At 32.0% G+C, this 14,206-nt stretch overlaps 3 protein-coding genes across 3 annotated transcripts; 2 read left to right on the forward strand and 1 right to left on the reverse strand.

Annotated features, from left to right (window-relative positions):
- Positions 1-3,045: 3,045 nt before the first annotated feature.
- LOC110992193 (opsin-2) lies at positions 3,046-6,454 on the forward strand. Its single transcript, XM_022257909.2, has 8 exons — positions 3,046-3,182; positions 3,479-3,661; positions 3,899-4,108; positions 4,218-4,354; positions 4,697-4,862; positions 5,116-5,302; positions 5,668-5,750; positions 6,142-6,454. The coding sequence occupies exons 1-8, from the start codon at positions 3,109-3,111 to the stop codon at positions 6,242-6,244; spliced, it is 1,143 nt and encodes a 380-aa protein (XP_022113601.2). The 5' UTR covers positions 3,046-3,108; the 3' UTR covers positions 6,245-6,454.
- A 590-nt stretch (positions 6,455-7,044) lies between these two features.
- LOC110992149 (uncharacterized protein C16orf52 homolog A) lies at positions 7,045-8,123 on the forward strand. The gene is made up of 3 exons (XM_022257849.2): positions 7,045-7,312; positions 7,388-7,600; positions 7,820-8,123. The coding sequence occupies exons 1-3, from the start codon at positions 7,210-7,212 to the stop codon at positions 8,005-8,007; spliced, it is 504 nt and encodes a 167-aa protein (XP_022113541.1). The 5' UTR covers positions 7,045-7,209; the 3' UTR covers positions 8,008-8,123.
- Positions 8,124-10,109: 1,986 nt separating this feature from the next.
- Positions 10,110-14,121, reverse strand: LOC110992113 (leukocyte receptor cluster member 8 homolog). Its single transcript, XM_022257798.2, has 5 exons — positions 12,753-14,121; positions 11,812-12,316; positions 11,417-11,621; positions 11,134-11,341; positions 10,110-10,670 (listed from the first exon to the last, which is right to left on the reverse strand). Exons 1-5 carry the CDS (start codon positions 13,826-13,828, stop codon positions 10,508-10,510), a joined length of 2,157 nt encoding a protein of 718 aa, XP_022113490.1. The 5' UTR covers positions 13,829-14,121; the 3' UTR covers positions 10,110-10,507.
- Between the last annotated feature and the right edge of the window lie 85 nt (positions 14,122-14,206).

The following is a 14,206-nucleotide window of genomic DNA, read 5'->3' on the forward strand; positions in this document are numbered from 1 at the left end:
ATAATGTTGTAGTAAAGGTCTCATTTCCAGACAATTTAAATGATTGATTTAATAAATTTTAACTGCCGCTGATATTGACAATACGTAATAAAAAACATTAATGACGTCAACTAACGACTAAACAAAGTCTTTATTGAGAACAGTACGTATTTTCGAATAATCTTATAGGTGTGTCTTTTCGTATCTTGGAAATAAATAGTTGATTCTGGGTTCCTGAAGAAACAATAATTGTCTTGAGTCAAATAGAATGAAGCGGCCCTTTCGAAAATTTTGTACATATATTTCTAATAATTTACAACACTACTTACAATGAGATTTAGTTAAAATATTTTATATACCCATTTATGAGTGTATATAAAAATGTATCTCTATACTGTCCATTTTATCAATATTATATTATTTTACTATTTTATTATTATTTACTCGAACGTATTTAGAGTCGTCCATAATCTTTTACCTTCTGGAAGAGGCAACTAGGATCATCTTTATATTTTATTATATTTATTACGCTCATAAGTGCCATTTTATGTGGTGTAATTGGAATAAATCATTTGATTTTATTTGTAACGATTACGATTGTATAAGCTAAGTTCGTTTTCTATAAAATCTAAAGCACGATGCCGTAGTGTTTCTAAAGAAAAAACAGCTACGAATTGAGCTCATATACAATTTATATCGTAGCAATTGCAACTGCTCTCTTTGATAAAGAAAATCAGTTAAAGCTAAAAAGTTTTTCACTGTCCTATCTTTGAATCAGTCAGTAAGTAATTCGTAGCTGCCATATTTTGTTATTATGGTTTAATTTAATGACTGATAATTGATGGACGACTCTGAGTAAAACTAATAGTTTTAATGTACCATTTTGTGGTGCGATATTAAAGAGTTCAGCGCATAAAATTATTTTTGGTGAATGTATATGATTATTTGTAAAAATGTACTTGTTTTTATATAACCTCGTACAACCTTTACTTTCGTTATTATATTTAGACTATAATGAATATTGTTGTAGTAGTAGCATTAATAATTTACACAGAATACATTTGCTCAAAATTGCACACGTACAGACTACATATATAAATAACAAAACATATTACACGTTGTTAACAGTAATACATTTTGTCTATCATATAGTATACCTCTTCTTGGGGTATCTTTTATTCAATAAACAGATACAAATTTTAATGTATTTCAAACTCAGTTCAATGGATTTTTCTACAGCACTATTAAACAGTCGTATGTCTGATAATTAAACGCGTTCAAATTTAAGATACCATAGAATGTTTTTCTTACCAACTTCAATGACGTTGTCATTATTATACGGTAACAGCATACAGCTCCTCACAAATCAGCTTGAACGTATTCAACGAACACCGAGAGGAATCGTCGACGACCAGTCACTTACAGAGAGGGTTGAACCCTTGACATTGCGCAGACATATGGGTTCCCTCTGCTTCTTCTACCGCATTTAAAATGGAAAGTGTTCAGAGGAGTAGTTCATATTCATTCCTGCAGCTGACATTACAATTACATAGACGGCAAGGCAGAATACAAATACCATCCGTATAACCCCGACGTCCACAACTGAGCGTTTCGTAAGGCAGATTTTGCCGCGCACTTCCACTATGTAAATCAGTGAAGTATTTCCGAACCAATTCCTTCTGTAAATGTCAGTGTCTAGTGACGGCGCTATCACTAAACACCAGATGACCCGACCCTCCTGCTCGTTCTCTTCATCCTACATAAAAAAAACAGTCTGGTGACTGTGGACTGAAATTAACTTTTATATTATTTTTTTAATGATCTTTGACCTTCACAAGGCCTGTTGAAACCATTTTGTCGGTGAGATAAAGTTACTATTGCGCTGTAATAAATCCCTCTAATCAAAATTTACACTATCACACACCCAGCACTTATTACTCTCTTTCTATCTATATATTATGTATATAAGTTTTGTTTACATTGTGATGGAATAAGACAAACGAATTATTTTGAATAAAAATAATTACTCACTAATCTCACCAAGATTAAACATTTGTTCCTTTTTACGAGAATTAGTTTATTTTAGTCACTGTTATATACTCGTACATCAGATTTTGCACCGTTGTATATAGATATGTAATACCCGTAGACATTATATATAAGGAAAACATTAATATGTATCTTGTTATTCCATGACCCTAATTGTTTATATAAAATTTACAAAATAAGAAATTTCGGTAAAAGTTAATAAAGTTGTCTGAGACAATGGCATCGTCTATGACTGAAGTGAAATGCCAATTTGTAAGGAACTTTTATAAACGACGTTTTGTATTCGTTATATTTCTTATACCTAGAAACCTAAATTTAACGTGTAGATACTTAATCCAAATGGTTGTTGTGATGTCTATTAAATTTGTTGATTATACAAAATTTGTTCTTTATTCATCTCTGGTACTTAACCTAAAGGAGAAACTTATTTAAATTCAGAAGAACTATGTTGACTTATGCTTCAGAAGAAAAAAAATGTTGTTATTCAATTAAACTTAAATAATGGAAAATTTTAATTATAAGAAACTTTTTGTTCCGAAAAAAGAATGTTTTCTTCTACAAGTAATTCTAGCACACAATCTTGTTTCTTTAAAATATACTGCATAGCTGCTTAGAGAAACATAACAAAAATTGCGAAATTTTACTCAAACAACTACACTGAATCTTACCCCGTAGTGACTTATGTAAATAAATGTGTCAAGATTTATTTTAATTTATATACTTAATTTGATGAGCATTTACTATTTTTAATACCTTACATATATTCTTCACCGCAGTATCAACGACCAGTAAACCCATTGGCCTATACAATACTAAATATTTATTACAAAAAATACCAGGAACGGATTAAATAAGGTTTCCTATTATTGTAACGCCTATAATCAGCTGTATTCACACAACGCACAAATCTGCCTTGATCAGCACAAAAGCCACTACAGCCGTAAAAATCACTACTAATCCTATCAGTGGATTATCCCGTAAATCTCGTTAAGAATAGTATAAAATCGGAGACTGGGCCACAACCAACAGCAGTCAGTCAATGAGGTTGTTCTTCTCGCAACTATCGAGGACTGCTCAATCATGATCCCAACGCAAGATATGGACAACAGGACGGAATATTACAACATTTATGGGGCATATTTTGCCCCCTTAAGGTATTCTTTTGTTTTTTTTTTCTTTGTATCATTACTATTCCGAATTAATGCAAATGTATTCAAACTCTAAATAGGCACTTGTAGTAGGTATATAATATTTATTTATATACTAAAAGTCCCAATTTAATAACTCTTAATAAGCAATACTAAATAATATATAAGGAAATGAATAGACCCATTTTACTTGTATTTTTTATTCAATATATTTTCATATACGAATGTCTTATTGAGATAGTTTTTTTGTATGGCGTAATAAAGAGACCCAATTTGTAAATTAATTAAACTAAATAAAACAGGTCAGGGGGTGAAAAGATGCTGGGTGAGGGTTTAACTGGCGAAGACCTGGAAATGATACCAGAGCACTGGTTTAAGTATCCAGAACCGCCCGCCAGTGCACACACAGCTTTATGTCTTCTGTACTGCTTTTTTACCGCGGCCGCCCTTATTGGAAACGGAATGGTCATATTTATTTTCGCCTCGTAAGTTCATACTCATTATATTTGGATGAAATAAAACCTTCTTCGTCATCGTCAGATACGGTAGATAAAAAATATTACGGAAAATATTATTTTTTTTGTTTTAGCTTAATATTGTTAATTTTAAACATAAAGTTAATTAAGTTGTTAGTGTTGTTGATACGTATGTGCGATATAACATTAATAAATTTGGCTGTAATTAATTTCCGTCAATCACTAAAATTATTGCATCTTTTTTAGGACAAAATCTTTACGAACGGCGAGCAACCTTCTTATTTTAAATTTAGCTATATTGGACTTCATCATGATGTTAAAAGCACCTATATTCATCTATAATAGCGCAATGAAGGGCTTTGCCGCGGGAGCAATGTGGTGTCAAATATTTGCGGTCATGGGATCTTATAGTGGTATTGGAGCTGGTATGACCAACGCTTGTATCGCTTATGACAGGTAAATAAATATATTCAAAGGAAACATTATTAAACAACTACATATTAGTGTATGTAATCAAATATTGGTTATATAGATCATATTGCTTTTATTCATTATATTATTTCAGGCATTCCACAATAACTAGACCTCTAGATGGTCGATTGTCAAGAGGGAAAGTGTTACTAATGATAGCCTTTATATGGATCTATACGACTCCATGGTCTTTGATGCCATTGTTTAGGGTGTGGGGACGATTTGTACCCGGTGAGCATTCATTAATATTTCTTACTTTAGGCCAAAATCCGTTTGGCTTTATAAGTGTTTGAAAAGTCACTTGAATATTATTAAGATCATATATCTCTGCTCAGTGTAAATTAAATATACAGTAAAGGTGATCCGAAACAACTCAAATTTTGAGATTAAGTGTGAACGGATTCCGATTCCAAAAACTGATTTCATTTAATTAAATGAAATCACTTCAATAATTTAATGGAATCAGTTTTAAATTGTTCCGATATGAGCCTTAATTGACAACTTCACAAAAGTATGGAAAGTTTATGTCCGAACCTGAAAAATAAATTATAATGATTACTGACACACTTCCAGAGGGCTTCCTTACCTCCTGCACATTCGACTATTTGACAACCACATTTGACAATAAATTGTTCGTGGCCTGCATATTTGTATGCAGTTACGTATTCCCAATGTCATGTATCATCTACTTCTACAGCGGCATCGTGAAACAAGTGTTTGCACACGAAGCAGCTCTACGGTAACTATTATTTGGAACTCATTTATTTGTAACATTGACATTTCGGATGTTAAGTTGAATAGATTTTATAATAATAATTATTCATTGAAGCAGACAATCTTTAGCCCATTTCGTTAGTCATTTATGTTATCATCTGTCACAATCTTGTAAAAAGGCCAGTGCCATGTAATTTCTGCACCACCAACCGAATATTCCAACCACAGTGTATACAAAGATCGTGAATTAAAACAATTGAATATAATCTATATAACAGGGAACAAGCAAAGAAAATGAATGTGGAGTCACTGCGATCTAACCAGAATGCAGCGGCTGAGTCTGCAGAAATTAGAATCGCAAAAGCTGCACTTACGGTTTGCTTCTTATTTGTGACATCGTGGACACCGTATGGTGTGATGTCGCTGATAGGGGCCTTTGGCGACCAAAATCTGTTGACTCCCGGGGTAAGATTTTTTTGCAATACAAAAAGGGTATTTTTCGATTAAAAAAAAAATAAAAAATTAGAATTATAGTTATACACATACATATAATTTATTAACACATACATACAATGTGTATTCGTTACATTAATAAGTTTCAATTTCAAACCCCTATTATACCGAAACAAGCATTATTTGGCAGATATTAAATTCTACATGAGTTCTTACCACTAAGCCGCAGATGTGGTAATTATTATTGTAACCTTAAAACCATATTATCGTATAACCGTATAACCTTTAGGTAGATACTATTGTCATAGTTCAAATTTCTATTTAAATTTGTTCCCATATACATATATTTATAGTAATTAAAGCAATTTTCTCCACAGGTGACAATGATTCCTGCAATAACGTGTAAGGCAGTGGCTTGTATTGATCCGTGGGTCTACGCTATAAGTCATCCAAAATACAGGTTTTTTTGCTTATTTTAATATTGTTTAAATAAGTTGGCAAAATCAGTTTTCTTGTTCCATTTTCATCCTATCAACCACTGAATCGAAAGACCTATTTAGCACTCTTTGGTATTCTTATATTCTAAAAAGACTAAGTGTTTAGTTAATTGTATTCTTACGTACTAGTTAAATATAGTATTATTAATTATTAAAAATATATAATGGGTTTTCAATAAAAGTATTTAAATACAAAAGGCTAAGAATGTTACATCTAGATAATTATCCATTACCTCTACTTAGACAAAATCTTTTATTTAGGTATTAAAAAAACGTTTTTCATTGTATTTCAAACTTATACTCAAAATGTACATAATATTTTTTTTAGAGAAAATGTCTAATTTCATTTTCCAGACAAGAACTTCAGAGAAGAATGCCGTGGTTGCAAATTAACGAACCTGATGACAATACTTCAACAACGTCCAATACTACAACCAACAGTGCGGCCCCCGCGTGATCTCAAATACGCAATAAATATTAAAATTATTAAACAACCAGGACATGTTTATCGAATAGTATAGTTTAAGCATACAACTCAATGGAGTAAAAAAATGTAAAAAAAATGTAACGACGACCTACGCTTCGCTTATGGACTCTGACTAAGACATGAAAATATATAATACTCTTATAATGAATATGCAGCATAATAAATGTATTGAACATTTTATTTTTTTATTTTTGAACTTAAAAGGAAAATACCTCTCACTCTAAAATCCCGTATTAGATAGTATTAGTTAACATTGCTCTTGATGATCAATTGATGACATTTCAAAATAACTGTGCAGTTTCTAGTGCTTTTACTGCTTCGCGTTTAGAAATTTTTACTAAATTTACTTTCGCGCTCATTTCATCGTATTCTTCTTCATTTTCCAAGAAGACGCGAAGCCATGAACAATGTCGCTTTCATTAACTTCGCATTGGTTCTCTATACGTATTCTACAAAGTGTACTATGGCGACTGTTCTGAACAGTTGTTTAGGTTGATTCCTCTTGCCTCGTTTCAAAAAGCAAAAAACTAACTTTACCCTCAAAGGCTGAAAACGCACCCACAAAAATGGGTACATAATTATTGATGATTCATAATTATGTGGAAATATATTTTTAGTAACTTAGAAGGCTTAAGAATTATTACCACAATATATACGTCGTGATCCTACATGACTGGCAAGTGGCAACCCTGGTTGTACGATAATTTGTCTTAGTGCCAACAGACTTTGTATCCGGCTAATAAATAAATTTAAAAAAAAAAGATAATTTGTCTTTACTCTGTGCTATATCCATCTAATAAATATTTACTATTATTGCTATTTTAGTATGAACTGTAAAAATTAGTGTAAACTGCTAATTTCTATTTTAAATACATTCCCCTTCATTCCAATCTTCTAATTATTATGCAACATATTTTGTATCAAAAATAACCGAGATGGATAAATTAACAGTTATCTCAGGGACACTCTTCATGGCTGCAGATGTGTTTGCTATTGTTAGTTTAGCAATGCCAGATTGGATAATTACTGATGTTGGAGGTAAATATTAATATAACTTTAGCCTAAAAAGTGTATGAAAATTTATTTGATTTCTTTACCATGTTTACCTTACAGGTGATACTAGGCTGGGTTTAATGTGGTCATGTATAACACTGTACAACCGTCCTCAAGTTTGCTTTACTCCAGATCTTCAACCTGAATGGTTGTTGGCTTTAATATGCATATTTATTGGATGTATATGTATTACAACTACTGTGATTCTTTTAGCATCAAGTCATTTCGATAGGAATGTTATTCCTTATGCTCGCTGGGTAGGGTTTGCTGCAAGTATGTATCATTATCTTTAAGTTAGTTTTAAAATTTGACTGCAAACAGATAAGTAATAATCTTTGCTTCTGTGTTTGTTCAAAATATTACTGTAAATATGTAAACAACTTTCTTATACAACAATATGAAAAAATATACAGCTTCATGCTATTTAGTGTTTTATCCAGATTTTTTTATTTAAGCACAGTCATTAAATTTATATTTGATCCCTTTTTTTAGTGGTGGTCTTCTGCCTTGCTGCTGTCATTTTTCCTATGGGCTTTCATGTAGATGAGATTGGTGGCCAACCATACCAACTCCCGAACAGCCATCAAGTGGGAATATCATATATACTATTTGTATTGTCCCTGTGGATTACTGTGATATCGGAACTATTTGCTGGAAAAGTCTGTTTACCACATTTTTAAATTTTTCTTCAATTTTTATGTTAGCTTTAATATATTTTAGCCCCCTATTAGTATATGTATGTATATTGAATCTCAACATTCCAATTTATTGAAAGTATTAAATGTAATTGATTTAATTGTTTCGTTTTTTTTAACGGGCAGTAGTTTGCCTCGCCTGATGTTAAGTGATACCGCCGCCGCAAGTGACTATGTGTTACTGGCACTGCCAGAAGGCTCGCGAGGGCACTGCCCGGTCTTTTAAGTATGGGTACGCTGTTTTGTCGAAGTCGAGTTTTTTCGGAAACACTTATACACAGTGGGCAGCACAGGATTGCACATAGTGGTGGTGCAGGGCAGTAATTGCCTTAAGAAACGCACAGTTGTGCAACGACGGTCATATGGATGCACAGAGATCCCACATTTCCGCAACTCCTTTCTGCCTCTTTATACCTATACTAGCTGACCCGGCAAACGTTGTTTTGCCATGTATATTATTTGTAAGAAACATTTTTTAGGTCAATAAAAATAATTTTCTACTATAAGTGTTCAAAAGAATGATTTATGTAGGGTAATAAATTAATATTTATTAATGTAGAGAATATATTTTAAATTACAATTCATGCTAGTTATCTAAATATCAAAATTAAAGAATCAAAGAAATCAAATTAAAATAAGGGGTTGATTGTAAAGGGTTGAAAATTCAGTATATGTATTTACTAATGCTGTATCATAAAAAAATTTAAAAAAATAATTTCGGGGTGGATTACCCTTAACATTTAGGGGGATGAAAAATAGGTGTTGTCCGATTTTCAGACCTACCCAATATGCACACAAAATTTCATGAGAATCGGGAAAGCCGTTTCGGAGGAGTTTAACCACAAACACCGCGACACGAGAATTTTATATATAAGATTTATCCCATGAGACCAGTTTTTAGAACCAAACACATTGTCAGCACACAAACATAAATTTTCAATACTTTCTCTGTCTGACATTTTTATTTCACTTCTCAACCGCTTATGAACTGACGTTTTATCATAAAATTAATTAGGTTATATAAAAACAAATGAAATTAATTAAATAAAAAAAAAACAATTTACTTTAACCTTTTCTATTTAAACAGTAAAAAAATAATAATTTGGAGTCTGTAGAAGTTACAGTTTGGAAACATAAATTAACATTCTCACACCCACCCCCGCAATCCCTATTGGAAATAGAATTTCGTAAAATTCATTGTTAAACCACAAAATTTTAATTTTGTGGGGTGAGCTACCGTGAAATTCGTTCATAGACTATTTCTACATCTCTTACAGAAGATTCTTACCAAATTTGGAATTTATAGGAGCTATAGTTTAAAAACGGGAATTGTTCATTGTTAACGCCCCCGCAATCCCCTTTGGGGGATGAATTTCTTAAAATCCGTTTTTAGTTGACCTCTACATAACGAAAGTAATATTCCTACCAAGTTTCACATTTCTAAGTCCTATAGTTCCCGAGATTTCGTGATGAGTAACCATAGAAATTGGAATACTTCGATTATCATCGAAATTTTTAACGTTTTAGCAGACTTATAAAATTTTCTTACATATAAACATTCTCCTGACAATTCTGATGACAATAAAAAAAATTAACCCAATCGGTCCAGCCGTTCTCAAGTGATACTCTATCATACGGCATTTTATTTTTATCAAAAAATGAGAGTTGGTGGGTGGATGCGTGGAAGTTTGTAAGTAGATTCTTAACTGAATGTAAAAGAACATTATCCGTTTAGTAAACTCCGTTGAAATCCATGAAAACAAAAGAATCAAGAGAAAACGCTTGCAATTAGCGGGATAAATGTTCATAAAAGTAAAACAGCAATAAAAAAATGAACGAACGTTAGAATTCGAAAAATAAATAGCCATAAACCATCTTGGAATGGTGGTAGTTTCATGTGATCAGTGGTTTAGGCGTGATGGAGCCTCAAACGAAGACCATTTTCATTATATATATAGATAGAAGAAGATAGATTGTAACTATGGAATGTGAATGTTGAAAATAACTTTCTAGTAATTCTAAATGTTAATAAAAAATTATACAAACAACAACTTTTTTTACATGAAACAGTTTATTTTCATAAATCAATTCTTACAATCAATAATAATGAACTATTAAAAAGCAATAAAAAACATTAATATGTACAATATTTAAATCATTGTCCATTAATTTTACTTAAAACTGTATTACTTTACTAAGCACTTTATAATGTCTTGATACGAGAACCTCCCAATATGGAATTTCTTCACAGCATGCATAGCAAATCTTCAATAACATAAAGTCCTTGACACCTTGAACCGCTTTTCAATCTTCTGCTGAACAACTTAAGATTATTATGTGATGCTTTCGCCGCCGCAGCCTAGCAAAACCAATGTGCATAATGATGTGGTCTAGATTCATTGCAAAACTGTGACCTGTGACTATGTAAGCTTTACATAATCACGCAATACGAAACTATTACAGGACGGCTGTCAAACAGAAAATGTTATATATTTGCAACAGCTGGGAGGCTGGCTTTGCAATCTATTTGAGTCTGGTCACAACCAGTGTAAGATAGTGGAAACTGATTTAGGAATTCAGAAGCCTTAGAAGGTGAGTCAAACGCCAGCTCCCGAGTGATGAAGTCCACAGGAACACTTTGTCTGTAGCTGTACACATAAGAATATATGATTAAAACACTTCCCCGACCAACAGGCAGGTTTAAGTTATTGTAACAAAATCTTAAATAAACAAAAATATATTAATATTCTAACATAAGAAATTATCTCTTTACTTATATTGTCTATTTGTAAAAGTCCAATAATAAACACAAATTTCTGGAATAATATAATCACACATGATTTTATGTTATTGTATATGTGTGCAAAAAGTAGTATAATATTAAAAGGGTTTCAAACGTATGTTACAACTATAATAGGGAATGATTATATACTGTCAATTAATAAGATTAAGATTTAAGAGAATAAAAATATGACTGTTGTTATATTATCACTACTCAGTTTCAAATAAAACTTACCTGTACATCACAACAAATATATACCTTTGACTATACTCGAAATTATTAGCATTCTTAACAAAAAACTATTAAAAAACAAAAGGAAAATAACATACGACTTAATGATGTATTTCAGATATTGCTTCCGTTCTCTCTCCACAAACCAGTCCATTAGATAGCCAGCCATGAGTGGAGCTGTTTTGTATAGCAAGAAAAATTTGTGTAGGTTGCCAGTAGCCCATGCACATCGAGTATTTAGCGCATGCTTTATACACTCATTTTCTCTGTCCTCCTTAGATAAAAACTTAAATATTGTGGTTAAATCTACAACAAAAGACACTGTATATTAACTGTTATTGTTTTAAGAAATATTTAAATTTTATTGGCACGTTTACTTACCTAAAGTATTTTTAGTAAAAAGGTAATACAAAATTCTATATGCAGTAAATTCAGCTGCATTTGCTCTGCTATTAGGCAATTCAGAATATAACATTTTTAACTGTGTTTGGCATTGATTGAATTCTTCATGATCTCCTTTTTCTAATGCTATTCTTGCATGTGTTTCATAAACTTCCACAGTAAAACTGTCTCTTACACCTTGTACCTAAAATGTTAGATTATTTAAACTTTCAGATATAGTATAATACTTTTACTAACTTATTTTTAAATAATACTCAAATCTATATTAACATTCTTTAGGAAGTAAGGCTCATCACCTTGTTTCCATTAAAACAAGTTATTAGTATAACCACTTGTCCCCATGAATGTCTCAAGTTTTTATTATTAAAACTTACCGTTAAATCTTGACGTATGGATTTCAATTGGTCACAAGCATATCTATAGTCCTGTTTCTCAATCCATCTGTCTTTTACATTTCGAAGAGAAAACTTCAGGATATTAATAGGCCGAACCTCACATGCTTCTGGTGCTCTAGTTAGCCTTAAAAAGGACTTTTCAATTTCTGTACAGGTACCTACTATGTGTATGTTATAAAGCTCATAATCACCCTCAGTATCTACAACTATAGATTTCCTAGGATTTGGTTCCCTAGAATTAACTTGTAAAGAACTGGCAATAGAGGGAATATGACTATTTGCAAATCTTTCTGCTCTTTTTTGAAGTTTTTCTGCACTACCTTGAGATTCATCAATATGAAATTGATAAGCAACCTTCTTAGCCTTCTTCTGATACTTATCATTTTTTTTTGAATCCAATGACAAACGGTCTTTAACTTTCAGTTTACTCTTATTTTTAAAGCTTTTTTTTTCCTCGACTTCATCACCAGAAGCAGATGAGGTACTGCAAAATAAAATGAAATAAATAAGGAACTGTAAAAAACATTATAAATTAATTAAGATTTATAATATTGGTTAAAGATAATGTTTTTCTCCTTGTAAAAAATATAGATATTAAGTTTGTAATAACCTTTTTCAGTGTATATTGTTTTATGTATTCTATATTTGGCCAGAAACAAACAGTTTGGAAAAAAACCCAGCATATAAAGATTCAAATAGACATACTCTTACAAAAAAACATAAAAATTTCTGTTATGTATAAAATATAACAACTACTTAAATAAATATGTTTTTATTTAGAATAATTTCACATATTCAATAGATTGAACTATTTAAACTAATCATAGTATACTAAATTTCAGAAAATAAAGAATAATTATCAGGAATTGCTTTTTAATTTTAATATTTTCTTTATCCCATATATACAATGTAGATGTTACCTGTGCCTTTTTTTTGAAGGACTTCTTGAACTGCTGTGTGAGTGTTGACGCCGCCTTCTTTGAGGAGTTTTAGTAAAATATGCTTTTGCTGCTAATATTTGCTTAAGTTTATTAACTTGAGAATTTTCATTTTTTTGATAAAGATTTAATGTCCCTTGAACTGGTTTAACTTGTAAATTATTTTTTTCGCTGTACACACTAGGGATAGGTTCATCATCCCAATTTCTAGTCCATATTTCATCCTTATTTGCTGCAGCTGTTATTCTCCCTTTTAAACAAATATCAATCTGATCACGATCAAAACATGTTTTGCATTTTTCATAACACCTTTTAATATAACGCTCCAAACTTTCAGGCCATGATCCTGCTGATGTTTGGATTGATGAATTTTGTAAGAAACTTGATGTCTTACTACTTAAAGTTGATGTTTCCTCAGTATCAATAGAATCCTTGGGTTCTTCAAAAGGCTCAGGAATGTCCTCTGTTGCTAAAGGTGGAGGCAGAGGAACATCTAAAGGAGGTGGAGGTGGGGGAGGCTTAGGAAGTTCGTCTGGTGGTGGACAAGGAGGCAATGGTGGTGGATGGTCTGGTAGAGGCGGCAATTGGGACCCAATCCTATTATGGTTACCTCCTTTTTTACGCTTCTTTTTGTTGCTACTGCTGTTGTTATTGTTATAATTATTTAAAAGAGGATTTTCATTAGGAGGAATAGGTGCCGATTTACGATTAGTATTAAGATTAAACCTTATTGGCGATTGATTGAAGAATGGTCGGTTGGTATCAAGTGGAGACATTCCTAACAAAGGTGGCGGAGGCACTGAGAATTGTGGTTGAACAAATTCTGGATTTGATTTTTTGTTCGACTCAAATTGGTGTACATCATGAAAGTTGCCGTTAGGCATTTGATTATAATACTGTTGTTGTTGATTATAAAAATTGGAAAACACCCCTCCTTGAAACCCGTTGTATTGATTATATAAACCATACATCCAAGGGTTGTGATTCGGTGGCATACCACTCATGGTTTGCAAAGGTGGTTCTTGTTTACTGTTTTCGGACATGGTGTTATTAGCCATTAAAACTTACAATCTATGATGAAAAATACTTATATGGAAATTGTTCAAAATGGCGATCGACAGACGAAATCACAACGGCGATTGGGGTCATCTAACTTGGTATAGCTGTTACTTAACTTTTTTACTTACGAGAGAATTATGCATAACAGTTAACCTCACCCGTATTCGACGAGCAAACAACAAATTAACAAAATCACTTTAAAGTATCACCTTGATCAAAGTACAAAGTTTTAGTACCACAATTTTTCAGAAACTAAAGTATCGTTATTCGTTATACTATGCCACAGACTAGTAAAGCAAACGTCTATTCAAACACTAGACTATAGAGAAGCCAGTGATGCCAACTTGGGGGTTTTCCTCCCAAAATTTAGGAGGGAA

Source organism: Pieris rapae, chromosome 8 (genome assembly GCF_905147795.1).
Source record: "Pieris rapae chromosome 8, ilPieRapa1.1, whole genome shotgun sequence".
Taxonomy (NCBI): Eukaryota; Metazoa; Arthropoda; class Insecta; order Lepidoptera; family Pieridae; genus Pieris; species Pieris rapae.